We start from the raw sequence: 22,820 nt of genomic DNA, 5'->3' as shown, positions 1-22,820 counted from the left end.
GAGCTGGTGAAGGTGGAGCTGATGTTTGATTGTATTTAAGTGCAGTAACTCAAATAAATGTACTTAGTTTGTACTATTGTTTATACTGTCAAATACTTCAACTTTTAACATTTCAGCACATTTTGATTTTGATGATCAGAGTAAAATCTTGAGTAAAGGAAGAAATACCATAAAAGTACTACTACTTATCCTGCATGTAAAATGTCACTAAATAAAGGTATATATAAGTATAGCAGAAAAGTATATCCTAGGTATAAGCAGTGATGATGCTGAAATAACCCTCCAATAATATATTTATTGTGTTAAGTGATATTATTACTAAATGTTGTACTTTCTCCACATGCAGACATGTTTATATTTAACAGTAAAGTGCATCACTTGTTGTCATCATATGTTTTGAATTTAACTTTTTATTTAAAAGGGAACTAGTAGCTGTAGGTGTCGAGGAGGTGTAGTACTAGCAGAAACGGGGACAAATACTTCAACCCTGTACTTAGTTACAGTAGAGTACATGCACGCTGTGTAACACTGCCTGCGCCTGTGTAGTTCTCATTTTTCCGAGCTCCGCAGCAGCCCCTGAACGCGGCGCCGTCCTCCGCCCGTCCGTCGGTCCGTTCACCGGGGCCGTCGCCGTGTGTGTGTGCGGGGACTGAGCGTCATTCTCCGCCTTTCTTCTGTCCTCGGTGAACGCGCATCACTTGTGAAAACCTGCGCTCGAAGACCCAGAAGTTTCTCGTGTGCCGGCTCCAGTGGCTCCGCTCCCCGACGTTTTCTTCGCTTCGTCCCGGCTTCTCCTCCACCCACACCCCGGCTCCGTCGCTCTCCGTGACCGGGGCTTCCTCCGGGCCGTGCCGGCTGACACTGGGCGTAGCTGGGCAGGATTTTTCCGGTAAGGCGGACATTGTTTTAGCGTTAGCTTCAGCTAGCGTCAGCCTGTGAGCGCGTTGCGCTAATTAGCGTCAGATTTAGCGACAGTTCAACTAATGAAAACCGGACGTTGTGTCTCGACCGTTACAGACGGCGGGTCCGCACTTTGCTAACGTGTTACCGGGCTCCTCTCCCTGCGCTGCCCGCGGCGGGGGAATTACCGGTGTGGATGAGGGTTTCAGTCGAATGTGTGACTCGGTTCTGATTCGGTGTCACTTGGGTTTTTTTAGCCGCTGGGCTGTTCCCAGCAGGCTCGGTGGGGCGGCGGCGGTACCGGGGGGGCTCAGCGGACCGTTCACCCACTAAAACCGGACCGGATCCTTTGATTCGCGCTGCTTTTCAATATCGGGACGATTGTGTCGGTCCGTGGGTTCGGTTTGTCCGTGTTTCCCTCCCCGAACTTCTCTTTCTCAGCCCCCCCACCCCCGTCTCCATCCTCCATGGAGGATTCCCATTGTTCTGACTGGGGCTGAGAAACGCTTCAGTCCCCTCACCGTGCGTGTGCGTGTGCGTGTATGGGGGTGTTGAATGTAGAGCTGATCGTGTTGCAGATGCCCCCTCAGTTTTGGGTCAGTGAGGGGATCACCCCGGGGTGCCAGTTGGGGCAGGGTTCCTCATGTGTGGGTGCACAGTCAGAGGTGATTAATGCCCCCGGGCCTGATCAGCTATTGTGGGGGAGTCGAAGCTGCGGGGCCCGTAGCTGCTCCTCCACCGGCTCTTGTTGCTCGGCGATCGCTCCTCTGGGCAGAACAATGGGGAGGAGAGAGGCCGCCGGGTCCCGGAGCCAGGACCTGTTAATGAACTGCAGGCGCTGGAAGTCTCTGTCCCCGGACCAGAGCCCCGTCCCCATCCCCCGGGTCAGTAACGTGGGCTGTGGGGTATTGATGTCATCCCAGAGCGACTAATGCGGGTGCTTCTCGGGCTTGGAGGCGCTCCAGGACTCTGAGGCTGAGGTGGGCCAAGCCAGCAGCCGGTCCGCCCCCCCCCCGGCACAGGGACGAGGGAAGGGCTGACTCACAGTGGATGAGGCAGGGAAATGGAGGACGGACTGGCAATCATGTGAAATTAAATTTAGCTGCCGTTACAAACCGCACTCTGTTTTTATTAGCGGGATCCCTGCCACAGGCCTCGGGCGGTGCCAGGGATTTGTCAGGAACTTAAGTAAATGAAGCAGATTATTGTAATGGAGAAAAACATCAGAACCACCTCTTTCTCTGTGAGCGGACTCTGCTCAGACCCTCTTTGGTGTGTGGTTCCGACTGTGCTGGGCATTAAGATAAAGGTGGTGAAGTTAATCAATAATCAGTTTTAAATGTGTTTAGTGATCATATCTGAAAATCTACAGCTGGCTCATTTAAAATCGGGTCTTTGTCTGTGATGACATCAGTGTTTCATTGTCAGTCAGTCAGTCATTCGAAGAAAGAATTAGCCCGTTGATCAAAGCATTGATCGGCAGAGAATCGATCAACAGATATCCTCACGATGGATCAATTGTTTCATTCTATGATTTTCGCTGCTTCTCTTTGTCTCATCTGACAGAAAATGAAAAATGGATTTTTGGGTTGAAGAGAATAAAATATGTGAATGTGCCAGTGTGGACAGAAATGACTCAACAACAACAATAATAATCAATAATCGATACTAATATTGAGTGTTGGGGCCCTGAGGTGAATTAAAAACATAGATTCGTCGTTGCAGCAGACACACAAAGATAAAGAGGCACCGTAAAGACGTTTTTAAAGCTCGACGTTTTCCTGTCATGAGTGTGTGTTTCAGTGCGAGTGACCTTCCGTGGCCCCGGCCCCCCTCGACCCCCCATTATCAGACCCGTGTGTCAGCCCGGCCTGAGCCCGAGGAGGGGCTCGGTGTTGGGGTGGCTGACTCAGAATGAGATCCCCTCCCCAGCTCCGAACTTTTCATTTGAGACAAGGAGAAGCCTGTGCCTCCGGTCACCATCGGGCTTTTCTCAGGCTGAACCCACGACCTTTGAACTTCTTGGTGTCATTAGAAATGACCGCCGTGACCTGCGGCCCTGTTTAAGACCACGACCACAGCAGCACAATAGTCTCTGAGACTCCAACTGTGCACGTCTGTGCCGCCGTGGGGAGACGACTGTGACAATAAAGTGAAGGTTTATGTGAACAGACTAACACAGACCATTAGGTGGGGTCTGTAGGGGACCCTGCACCCACGGGAGCCCGCCTCAGTCTGCTCCCGTTTCCTCTCTGGTTGACGCTAGAAGTGAGTTTGTGAAGACAGAGTGGACAGAAACTTTGCTGCCGCCTGAGTCTCGGTCAGCCCCGTCCCAGTTGTCGGGCCGTGCGGTCGGCAACTGGCGGCCTGGTTTTCAGGCAGCGTTTACCAGCTGCTGCAGTAATTTGCTGTGTTTGGACGCTCTGAATTCCTCTGGTGGGAGGTGGATAATGGCCGTGGTTCACCGCCCTGCTGCTGGGCTTCGACACCGGGCTTTTCATGGCCCGATGTGTGTTGGCGGTGTGATAGAGCTGGTGAACAGGCATTCGCTCAGTCGGTCATCAGGTCTGCTGGTCGGGCCGGAGGCCGATGTGGTTGGGATGATGTCAGCGGCTGGCCGCTGTGCCCGCACCGTGTGGAATGACAGGAATTTGTGCCGGAGCGGTGCTGACCGGGCGATAGACTCCCATCACCACAGGCGCTGTGCTCATATCTGTCTCTCCTGCCTGCAGCTTTGGCTTAATCTCTTTCATCGTTTTTATTTGACAGGTGGCAGCTCCCGTCGTAAGGCCACCGCCCCCTGGTGGCTGTAGAGGTCATAAGCCCCGCCCCCTCCATGTTAGCAGATCGTGAGCCAAATGCAAAATGTGTGTGGATCATTTTCTGATCCGTTTGTTTTTAATAAACTAATATGAGACGATCGACAGCTTTGATTGGCGGCCACGGCGCCACCTGTGGTCACTGCTGCTCAGAATCTGGTTGGAAATGAGTCACAAAAACAAAATGGCTGCTGCTGCTGTGTTTGTGTGGTTCACCAGGCAGGAACAGGTGACGTGTCGTCCACCTTTTACTGCTCTGTCTCACATATGTGTCCTGCGAGGGATCGGATCCTATCTGTCCCAAACAACACGACATAATCCTCTTACGGACGCAGTCGTACTTCCTGCGCGTGTCCCCGTACAAGGCGTGGACAGAGTCGGAGTCTGTCGGCTGAGTTTCTACCATCTCGCCCAGATGCCTCGGTTCTGCCGTCTTCTGTGTCCCTCTGGTGTCATTGATCCAAGCCACCAGCTGGTCCTGGGCCGGCCTGATCTCATTTAGCCCAAAGAGGAGCTGGTTTGTGGGCAGACGGCCCATTATGGAGATGATCCAGCAGCTCTTCAAGTTACAAATTAGCCTTAGTTTCCCTGTAGGGGCCTGTCTGTCTTCTTGTCGTGCTGTTTCTAGCTTGCTTTCCCTGTTTCTGGCCCCCCCCCCATCCTTTTTATTGTCATTACTCTCTCTTATCTCCCTGGGGACAGGACTAACAGCATCAGAGGGACCTCGCTAATGCACTTCCTCTGTCCCTGTCCTGCCCATCTGTGGAGCCGCTCGCCTGCCACTCCACTTTCTCCTGTGCAATCGATATCTGCCCAGCAGGTCTCAGCGCTGCCCTGCCGGTCCGCCTGCAGGCTCTGGAGCTCAGAGGTTACAGGGGGACCTCTGGGGCCCTGTTTGTAGTCGGGATCTGTATCTCCCCTTATTGTTAGGGGGCTCATGGACCCGCAGTATTGTGTAGATTCTGGGACATACTGAAGCCTCTGTCAGCGCTGCCTGTCCCGCCCCTGCTCCTTTCCTGGCTTCTGTCTCTCCCCCGATCTGTGTACTGTTTCAGGACAGTTGACGCTGACTACGAGATTAGCATCTCTTTGTCCAGGGTTAATGAGCTCTGTCATGTGTTAATCTGCCTGTCCCCGGGGGGCTGAGTGTCTCCGAGCCTGGACGCTCCGTGTGCAGGACAGGGTCCGGGTGTTTGTGTGCATCAGTTGTTTGTAGGAAGGAGGTGGGGGTGTGAAGGCTCACAGTAAACAAACTGTGACCGGCGCCGCTGTGCTCGGCCTCTTTTTGTGGGAAGGGCCTGTATCGTAATGCCTTAGTTTGAGTTTTCACTTGAGGACGCAGCGAAGAGCCTTTAGGATCAGCCTCTCTGATCCAGGTGTCTGTTGCACAATCTGCTGCTTTCTTCACGCCAGCGTCCGAGTAAACACGCAGACGGAAAAAGCCTCGTTCCTTCCTCTCGGCAGGGCCTTTGTTCCGCCTCACTTTGAGTGAGCACGCCGACCTGCTGGAAACCCACTGGGAGGAATGACTGTACAGTAGGAAGGTAGGACGGTGAGCCGGGGGGGGGCAGGCATGTGTTTCCGTGCAGCTGCTATGAGTTAGGACCTGAGCTGGTTAAAATGTTAATATGGCCGTTATCGGTTATCACAGTCAGGCTCTGGTTGTGTTGCTTCACTGGTGGCAGACACTTCGTTATTTATTTGTATATATTTAATCAGTAAAGAGTCTATTGATCATATTGAACTGGTGTCGTGTTTGTGTTGTTGTTGTTGTCGTGTGGACTCGTGCTGAGGAGACGAGGCTGCAGCAACAGACCCAAACAAAAGCTGGGACAGAAAAGCACTAGTTGCTTTGTTGGCTGGATTTTTGACATTTGCTCAACATTTTGATGGAAACCTACCTTCTCTGCGTCCTGCCCCCCCGCGTCTGTGGACAACGCCTTGGCGAGCAGCAGCCTTTGTTTGGGTTTTTTGTGCGGGGGGGGGGGGCAGCCTCCTGCTTCAGGACAAGCTGTGTGGGGATTGTGTGAGCTGTGATTAGGATCAAGCTGATGGAGGCAGCGGAAGCTCCGGTAACATCCAGCTGCCTCCCACACATGCACCTTCGTTTCTATTCCTGCAGCCTGTGGACTCAGCGATGGCTTTAGCGGTGTCAGGAGACCAGCAGGACGCCATGATGCTGTTTGAAGCCAGTGTGGTTCTTGGCGGTGTGCTGCTGTGATTGAGGGCAGGCTGGATGGACAGTCCGGGGCCCTGTGCCAGCGGGCAGCACCTTCAGTCAGTCTGTGCAGGGAAACAACAACAACAACACACTTTCCATGCAGTTTATCTGTTTTTGTTACGAGCAGAACTGAATCAGACCCAAGGCGTCTTGCATCAGATCACTCCCCCCCCCGAGCCATCACCAAGAGAGCCCTGAATAATGGAGGCAGTGTCCCATTTTACATGATAATAATAAGACTGCAACAACTAAAAGGTCAGACTCGTATCCAACAGATGAATTTGTAGGAACTTCATCTTAACATGTTTCGTTGCGTGATAAGAAAATCAGAACCACAGCCCATTGATCGGCTCTGACTCAGTGTGTGACCAGTTCACAGGGTTTAAATGAAGCACATCTATTCAGACACCACAGCTCAGTGTGTCCTGTTTGATAAAAGCATAGTAATTACAGGGTCAGAGCTCATTAAAAAAAGTCTTCAAAAACCCAGATCTGACCCACCGACGTCCTGCCCCCCCCACGTCCGTCATCTCTGCACCTTCAATCCTCTTACACAGCTTTTATCTGTGTCTTCACTAATTCTATCAAGCCTGCGGGAGCTCATGTTGGAATTAGCGGTTACACCGACCACAAAAGCTCATTTTCTTGGCATCTTTTCTGCTATAACCCCCTTACCCCGCCCCCCCCCCCAGTGCCGCTGCTTCCTTCCCCCACAATCCCTCTCTGTGACTGCTATTTAGAGCAGGCCCTGCAGACAGAAGGAGCCTGTGAGCCTCTGTTGCTGACTTTCTACCACACTCCTGGATGCCTGGTCGGCTTGGGGGGGGGGGTTAGTAATTCAGGCAGCTTCTTCATTTCTATCTGGATAATGAAGCCCAGCTCACCAGCTGCTTTTTAAAAAGCACTGTGCCCTCACCTACACCTCCAGCAAAGAGGGGTCCAGGTACCAGTTTTCTGTTCGAATGTGCTAATGACCTGAGTTTTCAGCGTGTTTCTGTCTAGACACTGAGAAAGCTGAGGTCCCTCAGCGGAGCTGGAGGCCGTCCAGTTATCGGCAGCTTCGGCCTGAACGTTGCAGCGTGCCCGGGAGCACACACACATGTAGTTTCTGTCCCAGTGTGTGTGTGTGTTAGGAGGGGATGGTTCCTACGAGGATTATCTCACCCTCCAGAGCTGGTTGCCCAACATTAGTTTCCTGCCTGAGACCCATTAAGTGTGATAATAATGACAACAGCAACAAACTACAAAACGTTCAACTAAAAGCAAAATGTCTCATATAATAATAATGATGATTATTATCATTATTCATAGTAAAACCGTTAATGCCAGATGCAGCGGAGGTTTAAACATGACCAGGTGAATTATTGCAGGTAAACATTCACGGCGTCGATGGTGGAGAAGGATTTTCCTGCTGCTCCGGCTGCCGTCGGTTATTGTGGGCTTCCTGTGTTCTCGGTGGCTGTGTAGCTCATCGCTGAGGCTTGCGGGGAATTTGGAGTGGGATGCTGTTTGAAAGCTGCAGCCACATGATTGGACTCATTGTGAAGGCCAACAAACACATTTTTTATATTCAGGAGCTCACAGTGAAAATGTCTTCAGTATCCAGCTGCAGCCGTTTATTCGCTCAAATACAAACACTACAAACTTAATAAAGTCCTTCATGTTTCTGCTACAGTTCAGAGGGAAACACTCTTTTTACTCTGAGTATCTGAGAGCTGTGGGTTCTTGACTAATTAAGGTTACATGAGTTACATACAGTTTAACACATACAGTTAAATGACCAAATTGTGAGAAGATGAATCTCAAATAAAAACTTACAAACCAACTACAACTGAAAAATGCTGCTTCTGCGTTAACACGTGAGTAATAACGAGCTAATGACGCCTTCAGGGCTATTATATGTATTTTAACAGCCTGGTCAAAGTACTTTTACTCAGGTTAAAGGATCTGCATTCTTCAATACTTCACCCAGCTGTGGCCAGCTGCTCGGTCTGTGGTGGGCTGACAGAAATCCAGATGAAACATTTCACACAGTGCACGGGGCCTAAAATTAAAGATGTTTTGAAATGGACCTAATGTGGCTGACATGACCATCTGTCTGGAATCAGCTGCTGGAAATCTGCACAAACTATTATGTCTCAGGTCAGTGAACTTATTCTGCCTCTCATGTGCTGAAAACGTGAGTTTGTGTATCACAGACCAGGCTGTAGCTGTGGCAGCACCAAAGACTGTTTCAGAGGATTCCCGTTCCCTCAGCCACTGTGGCTTTTTCCTTCCTAGTGAAATGTAAAGACGGTTGTGCTGCGTCCACATCATAGCTGAAGTTTTCCGTCCCAGTGACTCAGACCTGATGTTTCCACAGTGTGGACAAGCCAAACCAGATGTTCTCAGATCAGATCTGGGCCACTTGGATTTATGGAGAAGCTTCTGATGGAGCCAAACTGGAAGGAACATATGGGAACCCAGCAGCTTTGGAGGAAACTGTGCACAGATGACGTTGTTGTTCTTCACATGTCAGTTCAGTCTGTGCATGGTGGCAGTTTAGGAGCTCAGGGGGTTCACACCTGGTCCATGTCCCTGACAGACATGGATCAAACAGCAGGTCTGATGGAAACACTCAGAGACCTGGACTCAGCCTGAACTTAATGCACTTTATTCTGCTGTGTATATTTTATATTGATGTAACGTATTGATTCCCTTTGGTCCACTGTGCACCATCATCCCACTGTAACCCTGTTTGGTTTCACCCCATTAGAGCGTTGGGAGAGTCACAGTAATTAAAATACAAGATGATATAAAGCTGTTTTAACACAATGGGCCTCATGCAAGAAGATTTTCATCCACATGTAAAACTATGCAAAGTAATGATAAATCTCTGGCTCAGACTGCTGAGCTCCACCTGTTCACGAGGAGCTGTGTGTTCAGATCTGGTCATAGTCGGCCTCCTTAGCGCTCAGAGAGTCCACGTTGCGTTTAGAGCAGCGTAAGTCAGGGCAGATTCATGCAGGGACACTGCAGAGTTGAAGGCTGAGAAGGTCTTAACTGTGATATCAGTTTCTTCTGAAATAGCGAACGTCTGCTCCTCAACTCCAGTTTCTGTGGAGAAAGGATTTGTGGCCTGTTTATGCTCGTCGCTGACAGATGGGCCCAACGACGCAGGGCCAGAGAGCCGGAGACAGAAGTGCAATCTCACAGCTGTCTGCAGACGGGGAGGGAGAGAAATGTTCCTCTGACCGGCCGAGCTCTTGGGATTTATCTCCTTGTGTAGCACAGACGCCGAGGAGCAGTGAAGTGAGCCAGATGCTTCTGTCTGCTGTTGGCCAGGGTCGGACACAGGGGGATTGGACTTTTTCCTGGTTCACTGTGTGGTCGCATTGATGCCAGTGATGATGCTTATGTGTTTCTATCCCAGGGTCAGGGGGGGTCAGCTGATGCGTAAAGACTCAGGTCAATCTGCCCAGCGTCTGTGTTCTGTGGCGAACAGAAATGGAAACATGATATGAAAAAGTTAAACAGAGTTAGTTGGAGCTGGCGGACACTTAGCTTAGCACAAAGCCTGGAAACATGTAGCCTGGCTCTGTTTAAACACACTGACAAGTCCAAAACTACCTGCAGACACTCAGGCCCCTAAACTTTAAGCCCTGTGAGGCAGACGTGCGACTTGGTTTATTGGAATATATAAATAAAGGCTAACTGGTTGCTAGCGCTTAGCTAAAGCTTGTGAAAACTGGTGTTGTGTAAATAGTGTGAGGAATAATATTGTACAGATTAAACAAAGAGATCAGATCTGCTGATTAGTGAGCTTAAGAGTTGGTGTTAAACAGATTTTTAGAGCTAATCTGGCTGTTTTCCACAGGCTTTATGCTAAGCTAAGCTAAGCTAACCAGCCGCTAGTTTCTCGCTGCACGTTTACTCTGCTGCTTTCCCTTCTGTGAAATGTGAGAGCAGGAGATTAATGAAAGGCCGTCTGAACAAACACAGTGTTGGACCCTCTCTGTCCCCCCTCTGTCCTGAAGGCCGGAGCTGGTTGTAACATAATTAAACCAACTGTCCACACGTCTTCACTGGAATTTCAAAATCCTCTGGTGGCCGACGGCTGCTGGTGGCCTCGCTCTCTGCCTCCTCGGGTTGTTTCGGGGGGCGGCCTGTTGAACTAGCTGCGTCTGTCGGTTCTTACGTCGTCGGGGATACTTGCATGTTTTTTTGTTTTTTTAGCGTCTCTCTGTCTCCCCCTCTGGCCTCGCTCAGCTGCTCCGGCCATCTGTGCAAAGGCAAACAGAGGACAGAAGGATGGGGGAGGAAAGGAACCGAGGACTGGTTGGGAGAAAGGAGGGATCAGAGGAGAGTGAAAGAAGGGCCCTTTGACGTACAGGGTTTAGATTAGGGGATGAGCAAGGGATGACTGAAGAGGGAGAGAAAGACAAGGAAGTGTGAGCGGGATTGTTTCCAGGAAGCCAGCGGCATAAAGATGATGTCTGTCCCCTTCCTGAAATAGGACACTAGTGAGTGTGTGAGCTAGTTTAGGTCAGTGGAAACTACGATGACTACTGATGTCTGGATTTTCAGAGCTGGAGCTGCAAAGATCAGCCAACAGTGAGCTCATTTTACGGCTTGTTTTTCCCTCTCGTTCTCTCCCACCTTGGCTTTATGTTCCCAGGCTCCACAGGCCACGCCTCTTCCTCCGGGAGCAGACTTGCTCTCAGCACTTGGCCTCCTCGCTGTTTGTAAACTCTGACAAGCCAACTTCCTGCTACTCCCCCCCCCCTCTGCTTCTCGCCCACGATCCCCGTCCTCCATTTCTGCATGTGAAAGTAAAGTCAGAGACAGAGGCCCGATACTGATACTGATGCCGACAGTCTCCGACAGATCGTGCTACAGACGGTTGCACTTTATCAGGCCTCGTATGCTTCGCTTCTCGTCCTTGGCTGCTTTGTTTATGACCCATGAGTCAAACTGTCTCCCTGTCTTTGCTTTTATTGTACTTGTCTTGACCCACTTACTCCCAGCTCGGCCTACTTTTCTCTTAAAGCGCGTATTTTAACAGGCTTTCAGGCCGTGTGCAGATTAAAAAGTTAAGCGTGTGTTAACGTTATTACAGGTGTGTGTGTGTGTGTGTGTAGTGATATTTTAGTCTAATATCCCAGAAAACTGATCTTCCACTCTGGTGACTCTGATGCTGTTTTGTACCAGGGGAAAAAAAGAAGCCGACTGGCCAAGTGTGCCACAGACGGGGCCAGTTACTCTGCAGTTGGCATTGAACTGAAAGAAGGCTATTTGTAGACTGTGTTGTTTCCCCCCCCCCTCTTCATTCTGAGACATCACACATTCAGCTGATTGTAAACTCTGCTGGTCTGGTTGTTGTTTCCCTTTGAGCTTGATTTATGAAGCTGTGATGTCTTTTCTGTTCATGGGTCTCTGTGTGCTCTATAGTCCTGCACAGGAACCTCCAGGATTTGCGCAGCCGTTCGGTCTCTGTGTCTCGGTCTCTGTGTACAGTCAATGGACCTGCTAACTCTTGTAGAAAAATATTTTATGTGCGATGCTGTACACCCTGGCTTTATCTGATTCCCAGGCCCAACAACATTCCTGGGCTCTGCCTTCTGATAGGAGAGACAGCAAACAGTTTTTCATGTCAGGTCTTGCTGCTGCCTAACTGTGCTGTACTGTGTATGCTCCTGTCTCTCTCCAGAACAGACCTCACTGTCTCCAGAAAGCGCATCCACTGAGACTTAAATCAGCTGTGCTCTGCAGAGAGAGACCACCACCAGTCGAGGGATATGAAGCCGGATGGGGTTGCCACAGCGGCACTGGAGCCAATGGAAGAATTGGAGTCCAATCCTGGAAATGAGGCGGTGCCTGCGGCCGGACAGGAGCCCAACCAGGCGGCCAGTCCAGAGGCGATGCCAGAGCAGCCTGTAGGAGAGATGGGCCAGGTGGACCCCCAACCACAGCAGGCCAAGAAAATACTGGCTGGCAAGACCAGCAGTGAGGCCTCAGGAAACACCAAAGCCAAGACCACCAGCAAAACCACGGCCAAGACTAAACCAAGCACCACCAGCCCAACCAAGGCCACACCTGGCTCACGCTCCACCACATCCCAGAGCCGCCTTTCAAACGGCGTGCCGAAGCCCAACACCAACGGCGTGGCTAAGAAGACCACACCTGCTCTGGACAAAAAGAACCCCGCGACCACAGCTTCCACCAAAAAACCCATGGGGTCAGCCGCAGTCCCAGCCTCCAAGAGCAAAGTGGGTGAGAAGAAAGCCACGGGGGCTGCTCCTGCCACCAATGGGGCAAAGACCGGAACTACAGCAGCCAAGAAGACGCCATCCACAACCGCTAACGGTGTGAAGACCAGCACCACTGCAGCTGCTGCTAAAAAGCCCCCAGGTTGGTAAAAATGGGATCAGTATATTTCAGATGTAGGTCCAGCAGCACATGTTGTCACAGCTGTAGTGAGGAGTGAACATGTGGACAGATGCACAGATTCTGATAGGAATCAGATCGAGGACCACATAGGTAGGTGGCCCAGATCTGATCTGAGAACATCTGGTTCGGTTTATCCATCAGGTCTGTGTCATATGGGGGAGAACATCAGCTGTGACGTGAGCACAGGCCCAGAACAGACTGGCTGCTGATCTAGATCAGTATGAACGCTGCATGTGTGGCATGACTGGCCTTAACTTCTCTCTCTCTCTGCTCTTCCAGCTGCCAAACCTGCCTCTGCAGCTCTCTCCAAACCCAGCTCTGCTGCTTCACCCAAGCCCCCTGTTTCCAAGACAACCAGGTAGGTGTGATATGTGTGTGGAGCTGAGGTCTCACCTGTGCTGGAGTCTGAGGTACCAGCAGCTGTCTCTAATCTTCTCAGGCTGCCCTGAATGTTCTGAGTTGGTGCCTTCCTATTAAAACATTTTCCAGCGATTTGTTAGAAGAATAACAAATGTGATTAGTTTAGCACATAGATGTGAGGAACGAGCGCAGCGTTATAAACCTCCTCGGTGCCAAGTGAGAAGAAGTCAGTTCAAAGAGTTTCACTGGGCTGGGTTCAAAGAAGACCCGGTTTAAGAAAAAACACCCTGAAGGAGTACGGGACAATGATCCCCCACATACGGGCTCGGAGGATCCAGAGAGGAGGAGGCCAGAAACCGGCGAATGTCAGGACAAGCCTCAGAGGAAAACCTCGTTTCACCAGAGCAGGCATTTTACAGCATTATTAATAACACAAGTCTGGGGAGGGAGCAGGCTGCTGAGAGGAAGAACCAAGAGCAAGAATATCTGTTTGTGTCAGCATGTGTTCCTCACCTGAGTCACACTGGGCATGATCAGAGGGAGCTGAAGCTTATCCATCGGCTCCTGTTTGTTTGTTTGTTTGTTTGTTAGAGCAAAAGGCTCTTTGTTGCTTTCTGTTTTGTCACCATGGAGACACGTCGTTCCGTCACAAGCATTTGGGGCGAACAGCCACACGCTGCAGGCAGTCCCAGGATGGTGTGACGTTTAGGAAAACAATATGAAGCTGCCATCAGCAGCTGCTTGGTGTAGTTTGTCCCGTCCACTGACTTTGGTTTAACGCCGACTTCCTCTTGCCGAGAGACGGGCTGTGATGGACGTCAGTGGATTGTCTCTTTTCTAGACGCTGCTGATCATTGAGGAAGGTTTTCCAGTGAAAACCAGTGAAATCTGCCTTTAATCACAGGTAACCTGCTCCGTCCACAGGTACCAACCTCCACCTCCATCACCTTTACGGTTCTTTATTCACCTGCTGCATCTAATCCCGACAGCAAATAGAGAGTAACAGCAGTAATTTAGACAATGTGCTTAGTGACCTTTTCTAAAAACCTTACCAAAGGGGTTCTACGTGGAGATCTGCTTCTGGTTTATGGGCCACAGAGCAGAGACGGCACTAACACACAGTGTTTACATCACTTCCATCCACCAACATGACAAACAGACGACGCTGCCAGATGCTTCCGGCGACCCACGTGCCCCTGGTGGCAGTTGGACTGTGGAGATTATACTCAGATTAGAGCTTTATTCAAAGGTCTGTGTGCAAACATCTCATTATGAGGTATTACACAGGGACATGCTGGTGGTCACTGGTGATTTGATTAATAACTACTGACACGCTTCACAGCTGCGTGTTCTCCAGTGCTCACTGTGGCCTGATTTAGGCTTTTATTGAAAATATTGTTGAGTTTTTGTCACTTTCACTTTAATTTTGTTCGTCTTAGTCACGAAGCTAAGGATGCTACAGTAGCTTTCCTCCAGATGTCTGTATTTATTGCACACAGTTGCCACGGTTACGGGTGGTGTTGTGGAAAATGCTGTGACGTAACTGTAAGTAATCCTCATATCTAAACTCTGTCAGCATGTCCTGCACCGTTCGTACTTTGTGCTGATAATAAATAAACCCGGAATAATGAGCAGTGAAACTGTTCTGATAAACATCTGGTTCTGCTGATTCTGCACAGAACCGCTGCAGAACAAACAGCTGCAACAAGATGATGTATTTAAAACGGGTCCATGCCAAATCTGGAAATGTGGCGTTTATGTGTCGATGCGAGGAAGCGTCCTCATTGATCCACACGGTCTCTAATGTGTTGACTGAAAACATTTGCACATTATTCACAGTGGTTGTCTAAACATTTAGCAGGTCGCTCAGCATCCAGCTCAACTAAAAGAACGTGATTGAGTTTATCAAAAGACTGAGCTGAAACCTGCGGAGGCTGTGACCTACATCACTCCCCAAGAGAGGAGCATGGCCGTTACTGATGACGGACCCATCCGACGGCACCGTGACCCCCCGTGGGCACCCCAAGTGTGTGTGTGTACGTCAGCCTGTGTATATGAGATGTGCTTCGACAGGGCCATACATTTCTGCTTTAATTAGATTTGCCCTTAATTCAGCCCTGCCATCAGCACAGTGACACACACACACACACACACACACTCTGTCAATTTACTCAGTGCTGCTCAGTTGATTTAATTCCGTCTGCAGCAGGTTCCACTTGTCACACAAATAAAAATGCAGGTTCACTAAGTGACACCAACCTAATTTAGAGCCACTCAAGTGTTTGCTTCTGGTCGAGCTTTTAACCAAATGACATTAGGTTGTTAGTTGTTGTTCCCAGTGTCGTGTTGTTGTTTATGCTGTGTCATTTCTCTTATACACTTGAGCCTGTGTGTGTTAATGCAGCACAGTGTGTAATGTGTGTATAGCAGCTAAAGTGATGAAGGTGTGTTTAGCGTGTGTGTGTGTGTGTGTGTGTGTGTGTCTGTGTGGGCACCTGCTGTTTGAAGCTGATTGGACACTGCCTGCAGCTTGTGATGGCCAACACTTGAGCCTGATTACTGCTCAGGAGGGGAACGTGGAGATCCGTGTGTTGAAACGTCTCTGTGTGTTTTCTGTGGCAGCTGCTAAGACGACCAGTCATTAATAGTTAGGGACTGGTATGAAACAGCAGAGTGAGCAGTAGCTGTGAAGTGCATTAGTGTGTGTGTGGAGCAGTGTGCGATTAGAAAAGCATGGGTTCCTTTACAGGTGTGTTACTCAGCATGATGTGGAGGTAACATAGGAAGGGAGCTTTCTCCTTCCTGCCCCTCTGTCTGCAGCACAGGGGAGGCTAAAACAAAAATGGTGGCAGCACATGGCTAAATAAGTGATGTGTCCCTGCTGAGCTGCCAGAGACACGGCAGAGTGAGGGCTCTGCAGGCAGAGACTGAGAGTGTGTGTGTGCAGGAAGGAAGCACAGGTGGGAAGAAGGACCACAAAGTGTCTGTGGGATCCTTCTGTGGATCAGAGAACTGAGCCAGGACTCAGATTCAGAGGAGGAAATGGGATGAGCTCACTGTCCCGTCATGTTCCCACATTAGTCACGCTGTTTTCCTCCTGGATGGCCCCTCAGGGATGGTACGTTTTTATTGCAGCCCTCCCTCTTCATGATCTAACTAATTGCTGCTGATGTAGTGGTCCAGCTCCAGTGGTGTGTGTGTGTGTGTGTGTGTGTGTGTGTGTGTGGTGGGCAGCAGTCGGGCTCTGTGCTCCAGTCGCTGCTCAGCTGTCCGGCACAGGCTGTAAATCTCTGCCATGATGTGGGTGGAGTCATGACTCCATGATGCAGCCACAGAGGCAATGATTAAATGGATTAAGTGGGAATGAGTAGGAGGGAGGGGCAGCAGGAAGTGTGTGTGTGTGTGTGTGTGTGTGTGTGTGTGTGTGTCTCTGAACATGCATCAGGATTCTTCAGTTTAAGACATAACTGGCTGTGCAGTAAAGTGTCTGCACTGTTCATATGTCCATTATCAACCATAAAGCCCCGTGGACCTGCAGGGGGCGGCACTGAGGACACCTGTGCGAGGTGGAACCACAGCCACATTCAGAGGAGAGAGATCGGATCAGCAGAACAGACTAGACTCCTTTACGCTCCGTGGTCTTTATTTGCTGCTGCCTGGGTCCTTCCTCCACAGGGTGCTGTGCTGCTGCAGATGTCGGCTTGCGTGCTGTGCTGTGTTTACTCATTTGCCCCTTTTCATGGTGCGTCTCATTATTCAAATCACAGCCCAAGTCTTTGTGTGTGGTAGCGCAGCAGCACCAGCAGGCAGCCATATTGTGGCACACAGCAGAACGCCGTGGTCGGTGACGCTCGGGCCACTTTAGGGCTTCATCATGCGGCTCGGTGCGCCTGCAGCAACCGAACGTCACAGTCATCTGATTTTTCAGCTCCAGTGCATTTCTGGGTTTCTCTTTGACGTTTGCCTTAATCCCAGTTTATAGTCTGGCTTCTCTGCTCCAGTACGAACAATGAACAGTCAGTTTTCCTTTGGGACAAACTTCCCATTGAGTTAAATGAAGACGCTTCGCCTCAGGTCCCCAGTAACTGTCTCCTCTGTCCTCGCAGCTGATTTTACCATAAAAGGTTTTCAGATGTGATAAGACTCCATGTCTTTCCAAAGATAAGACGATGTGTAATCAGATGAATATTCTCTGCCCTCTCTCTGCTGCGTGGTCTGGTTCTGCCTCAGCAGCCTGCTTCATTTGGCCTTTTTGGATTATTCATCTTGATCCCGCAGATATTTGTGGATGTCCGTCAGCATATTTCATCTCTTACTCTGTAATTCAGGCTGCACAGAACCTGTTTTATTGCTCCTTCCCTCTGTAATAACATTAGAACAGGAACATTCACTCACAGCTTTTTGTGAGTCTGTCAGTTTTGCACAGCCAGGAGGGATTTTATTAATCAGTCTGCTCAGACATGATTTGACAGTCTTGGTAGCAGAAACACGCCTTTCAGTGCCCCAAGGCCAACACGCTGTTTGAACTCCTCACATGCACACACCCTGTAGGGGTGCTCCCTGGCTTTAATCTCATCTCTTTGCGTTACATTTGCCAGGTTGTGGGCAGGCTCTTCCTCTCTGCCCTTACACAGTGACTGTGCCTTCTGCCCATGGCTCCAACTGGGGGATTTGGACTAGTTATTTTTGTTCTCCTTTCAGTATAAAAGATTAACATGGTCCCAGCAATCTTCACTCCCCCTGCCTCCCTCCTGTTGCCTGTTCTCTTTCTGCCAGAACTGGCTCTTTATTTAGAAACAGGCAGTTAGTGCAGCGAGGGCCCAGGAGAGATCGCACGCCACAGCCTTGTCAGGACGACTAGATGTAGGTTACTGCGCTAAGATGTGACATAGAAGTCAGACTGGGCCGGTGCTGATGCACACAGCCCCAAGTGTCATTCGCCTGTGGGGACGGGGTGTGGGGACGAGATCGGGGACCGGGATGGTTCAGCTCTCTGGGGCCTGTTGTGACTCACCTCCCAAACTTCATCACTGCGGAGAGAGAGCTGGGCCTGTTGGTACCAGAGCTTCAAATCCTGATAGACTGATTCATAAAGGGCTGAGATGTGACGTTTAATGTGGGAGGACCTGAATGTTACCACATGCTCATATTCTGGTCTATTCCTCTGGTCTTTGGGAAGGTGGTTGTCAGTGCTTCATTTGGGATCACTCTCTGAAGCCACGTTGGTCACAGGCTATGTAGGTCAGGTCTGGTCTCATTAAGAACGGTACATCCTCCCTGCAGGAGCTGGGAGGCCTTGTTCTGGTTTTCAGGGTGTTCCCTGGCATCTCTGGTGACTAATGAGCGAGACTTCAAAGTGAAACCCGCTGTGCTGACAGCTTGTGCCCCGAGCTGTAGGTGACTCCAACACTGGACTTACCTTCGTTTAATCTTCACTGCTTGTGTTCTGAGAGAATCATGTCATACATGTGAGACTAGTGTGGACAGGAGGAGGAAGGACACGTCTGTGCTGTCAGTTAACCCCTTTCTCTCTTTCTGTTTCCTCAGGCCTGCAGCCGCTGCGGCACCGTCATCTCGACCGGCCGCGGGCTCGGCCCGACCTCCGACCTCCAGCACCAACAAGAGCTCCCCGGCTACATCCAAACCTGCCACTCCTAAAACTCCCTCCACCACTGCCAAGCCCACAGCCTCCAAACCAACCCCCACTACGCCCTCTGGTGGCAAACCCCCAGCATCACAAACATCCAGAAACTCGACCCCTGTGAAAAAAGGTAAAGCAGACATGTTTGCAAATATGATCCATTTAAAATTCAGCTAGAAGCTGAAGCACATGTTCTTAACAAAGACCTTAATGTTTGGATTTTTCTGTGGTTTCTATTGTACAACATTATCTAACCATTCCTTCTGCCCCTTTCCCCCCAGATGTTACCAAACCATCCACCCCAGCTGCCAAAAAGCCAGCAGAGTCTCCACTCGCCCGCCCTTCATCCACAACAAAGTCAGCAAAACCTGAGACCCCCAAACCCTCAAAATCAGACACCGTGGCCAAAAAGCCTCCTGCTAGTAAGGCTTCAGACACAAAGACCCCCAGCCGCTCCAAAACACAAGAGAGCAAGTCTACACCTTCAAAGGACGTTTCCAAGACATCCGGTTCCAAAACAGCTGCAGCCAAGACCTCCAGCCCCAAGAAAACAGTGGGCAGCAGCACCCCGACTCCCGTGAAGCGTGGCCCCAAAGCTGCTGAACTTGGAAAGGAAGTAGCTGCTGCCGTAGCTACAGCTGCTGCGATTGCTACTGCGGCAGCTGCCATGGCCAGGCCAGAAGAACAAGAACCTCCTGCAGAAGTAGCTGTTGAGTTGCCTGCTCCAGCTCTTAAGGCAGAACCAGAAAACACATCAGTGTCCACACCAGAACCAGTTTCTGCACCGGTGTCAGAAGCACTGAGGGAACCCACCCCGGAGCCAGTACGGGAGCCGACCCCGGAGCCCGTAAGGGAGCCAACGCCAGAGCCCGTAAGGGAGCCCACCCCAGAGCCCGTAAGGGAGCCAACGCCAGAGCCCGCAAGGGAGCCAACACCAGAGCCCATACGAGAGCCCACCCCAGAGCCCGCAAGGGAGCCAACACCAGAGCCCATACGAGAGCCCACCCCAGAGCCCGTGCGGGAGCCCACCCCAGAGCCCGTGCGGGAGCCCACCCCAGAGCCCGCAAGGGAGCCAACACCAGAGCCCATATGGGAACCATCTCCACAACCACTGTCTCAGCCATCAGCAGAGCCAGGACTAGGAGCTGAATCAGTTCATGAACCAGCCTCCAGTGTGCAGCCGTCAGCTCAGCTGGACCTGGACAAATTCGGGGAGTCTGCCGATGACACACTTCCTTCCCTGGGAACTACAGTCATGTCTCCCCCCTGTTCCCCACCAGGGCCTGTTTCTCCTGTCAGGGAGCCACAGGATGCCTTCTCTCTGCTGGACACACACATCCAGTCTGATCCCTGGGACAGTAACCAGCTTCTGGCCTCATCTGACGCTGTTTCCCAGAGCACAGTCAATGTATTGAACTTCCAGACAGAAGAGGAGAGTGAGAACAAAGAACACTTTGAGGCAGAGGAGACAAGGGAGCAGCAGGAGGAAGCGGAGGAGGAGGAGGAAGAGGAGAACTTGTTTCTGTCTACCTCCACAGCTCCACCTGTTGAGCCCTTTAGTATGATGGCACAGTCTCACTTGTCCGGTGCCTCGCCCATGGACTATTTCACCTCTGGGAGCCTGATCTCTCCCCATGAAAAGGAGGAGGCAGTTGAAAAGGCCGATGAGGAGATCAATGAGGATGATGACGAGGAGGAGGATGAGGATGAGGAGGAGCAAAGGCAGCTGGGCCACCAGCCTTCGTCCATGATCACTGACACGAGCATGTCTCAGCCCTCTGAGGAATTCCAAGCAAGATCCTCAGGCTTCGGCGGTTCGGCAGGCTGGCCCGGTGACGACCTGCTGTCCGGGATGGACTCTGAGGACGTCAGCAGCTGCACCAGCAGTCGGCAGCAGGGGGTCTCAGACCTCAGCAGCACCCAGCACACCGCCATAATGGAGGGAACCCAGAGTTCAGACGCCCTGATTGACTCGAGCCTCCGTGGCTCTGAGGGAGATTGCAATCTCATGGGCTCCCCCAACGTGGAAACCTTGGCCAACGAGGAAGAAGACGATGAGGATGAAGAGGATGAGCGGGTGGATGATATGGACCTGAGTTCAGAGAGAGCAGAGGAACATCACAAGATGTTCCAGCAGGAGGAGGAGGATGAAGATGTAGACATGCACAGTGAAGGTGTGACAGAGAGCTGCGGCAACGTAGATGAAGAGGACTTCCATGATGAGGAGCATTTAGACAACCTCAACCGCTCCCCTCCTTGCATGCCCCCGGCCTCCTCCTGGGGCCAGAACAACCCCTTCTCTGACACCTGGGCTCAGCCAGCTTCCCTGCTGTCCGTCTCCTCCCCCAGTCCAGTTTCTGACCACGGTGCAGCTGAGTCTGAAACCCCAACCCAGTCTCCTGCCCAGGCATGCTTGGACAGCAGTGCGCCATCTTTTGCCCCCAAGAGTCCAGCACCTGAGGAGCCTCGCGTCCTGCTCGCTGCCCCGGCCGTAGGCATGTCCCAGTCCAGCACTCTGAGTGGCACAGCTCTGGCCGCCCACAGCAGCAGCGAGACCAGCACGCCAGAGGAGCTCCGTGACTACGACAGCAGCTCTGGGGTGGAGTCCCGTTCTGACAAGCAGCACACCCCGGTGCCTGCTTCAGTCCAGTCTGACATGGACCAGGACCTGGGCATCCACCTGGAGAAAGGTGATGGAGAAGAAGAGGAGGCTGAGACACTCCCTGCTGACGAGGTCCTGGGAACAGGTCCCCCAACCGCTCCAGCATCCGCCCCGTCTTCCCCCTCCACCTCCGGAGACGAGGCCAGCGACACAGAGGGCGAGATGCAGATAAACGACCCCGACGCTCCCATGCTGGTGGATGAGAGTGCTGGATTTGAAAGCCCCCCTCCCTCCTGTAACCTGCCTGCTCTTGAGGAGGACGAGGAGGCGGCAGACACAGCTGCTGGAGAGGGCGAAGAGGATGGCGGCGGGGTCACCCCTCAGTCGGCCAACTCTGTGGCTTCTTATGGCTTCGACTGCACCACGTCCAACTCCAACGCCCACTCCATGGCCGAGAGCTGCGGGAAGAGCCCGGGGATCTTCTCCCTGGAGAACGAAGAGCAGCTGCCAGAGGAGGCCAAGGACCCCTCCCTCATCAAGGAGCTGACCAGGCCGTCGGCCGCTGCCACCGCTCTGGCTGAGGACCTGCTGGGGCCCGTGGACCTGATGCCTTTGGGCCACCCCGGGGACATGCAGCCCAGTTTAGGTGAGCCCCACTACCTGCTGGGGGGAAAGATTGCGGCAGACCACTCGGATGTGGTCAGTGCTTTGGATCCCTGTCAGCACCCTGGAGCCCAGGAGCCTGGAGACACCAGCGACAGCCAGCCACCCTACTACTCCACCATATGTGATAAGACTGATAGTTTTCTGGCAGGTAACGTATAAGCCCCTCCTGTCACCCCTGGAATGCACCTTTTCCCCGCAACCCTCCCCTTTCACCTGTTGTTCGTTTTCTCTCCGGGTGAGTTAGATGGCGTAGAAGAAGAAAGATTTTAAAAAATGAACGAAGGAGATGGAGAAATGAGCAATTTTTAAATGAAGCCTCCCTCTTTTCATACTGTTTTGGTCATGGTTCTGAGTGTATGGCTTAAACTCCTTTGTGTACAATAGCTACTACCATTTTCTAGTAGATTGTTCTTTTTAAGTAACACTGCGTATTCTGTAGTCCCTGACGGGGAACTGACTGACTGGTCCAGTGTGACTGAGCTTTTAAACCTTTTCAAAGGAAAAAAAACACAGATGGAACAAAATGGACTCGATGTGTATTTATCCTACTGTTTTTACCGAACAAATGTCAATGATCTTTTTTTTTTTTGTTTTTGTATTTGCTTATTTGTTGTTGTTGTTTTTTTCCTGTTTGTTCTTCTGTTGAAACCTGGTCCTCCCTTACCCTGTGTACACGCTCCATGTTCAGCGGCACCGTAGCAATAGTCACATGCTCCTTTTTCAAGTTTCTGTTCCTGTTTCCAGACTGTAGCTTCACAATAAAGGCTAGATGTTAACGGGGCTGTTGGGCCTTTCCAGATTCGTTGCAGTAGGTGTGGGAGTGTTAGATCGCAGTTGGTGAAGTTCTTAATGTGTGAGGTTCTGCTCTCTGCATAGGTCGTTAAGGTACAGTATATAAGGTGCAGTCACGTACAGTATGTGTTTCCGCTTTGGTTTGAAGTGGCCTGAGCTGATCGTTGGTGTTCCAGAGACCGACTAGTCTCTGATCTGTGCATTGTCCCACAGCTTCACACTCCCTCAGAGTGGGCCTCTGGTCGAATATTTCAGCAGTATATTGCATGTTTAACTAACAAAAAGACTGTGTGTACTACCTTGAAAGAATACTACACTAGACATGTTCATGAATGAATGGTTCACACTAGGTTATCTTTCAAAATTCCATTAAAACATCATTGCAATGCA

At 51.1% G+C, this 22,820-nt stretch overlaps 1 protein-coding gene across 4 annotated transcripts; it reads left to right on the top strand.

Annotated features, from left to right (window-relative positions):
- Positions 1 to 584: 584 nt before the first annotated feature.
- On the top strand, positions 585 to 22,820 carry prr36b (proline rich 36b). 4 transcript variants are annotated; one of them, XM_026324435.2, is made up of 5 exons: positions 585 to 889; positions 11,635 to 12,330; positions 12,649 to 12,727; positions 18,277 to 18,500; positions 18,652 to 22,820. In XM_026324435.2, exons 2-5 carry the CDS (start codon positions 11,718 to 11,720, stop codon positions 21,795 to 21,797), a joined length of 4,062 nt encoding a protein of 1,353 aa, XP_026180220.1. In that variant the 5' UTR covers positions 585 to 889; positions 11,635 to 11,717; the 3' UTR covers positions 21,798 to 22,820. The 4 variants fall into 4 exon arrangements, with proteins under 4 accessions (XP_026180220.1, XP_026180217.1, XP_026180218.1 ...); XM_026324432.2 differs by having other exon boundaries at positions 11,630 to 12,330; XM_026324433.2 differs by lacking the exon at positions 585 to 889 and adding an exon at positions 4,918 to 5,263 and having other exon boundaries at positions 11,630 to 12,330.

This window comes from Mastacembelus armatus, chromosome 8 (assembly GCF_900324485.2).
Source record: "Mastacembelus armatus chromosome 8, fMasArm1.2, whole genome shotgun sequence".
NCBI classification, from domain to species: Eukaryota; Metazoa; Chordata; class Actinopteri; order Synbranchiformes; family Mastacembelidae; genus Mastacembelus; species Mastacembelus armatus.
Note: the sequence above shows the minus strand (reverse complement) of the source record. Positions and strands in the feature narration are given on the sequence as shown.

What these genes read in the sequence shown, in the direction of transcription:
- prr36b (XM_026324435.2), top strand. Translation starts at nt 11,718, where the DNA reads ATGAAGCCGGATGGGGTTGCCACAGCGGCACTGGAGCCAATGGAAGAA. An exon ending in TGCTGCTAAAAAGCCCCCAG is followed by an intron (nt 12,331 to 12,648) that starts GTTGGTAAAAAT and finishes CTGCTCTTCCAG; the next exon opens with CTGCCAAACCTGCCTCTGCA. An exon ending in CTCGACCCCTGTGAAAAAAG is followed by an intron (nt 18,501 to 18,651) that starts GTAAAGCAGACA and finishes CTTTCCCCCCAG; the next exon opens with ATGTTACCAAACCATCCACC.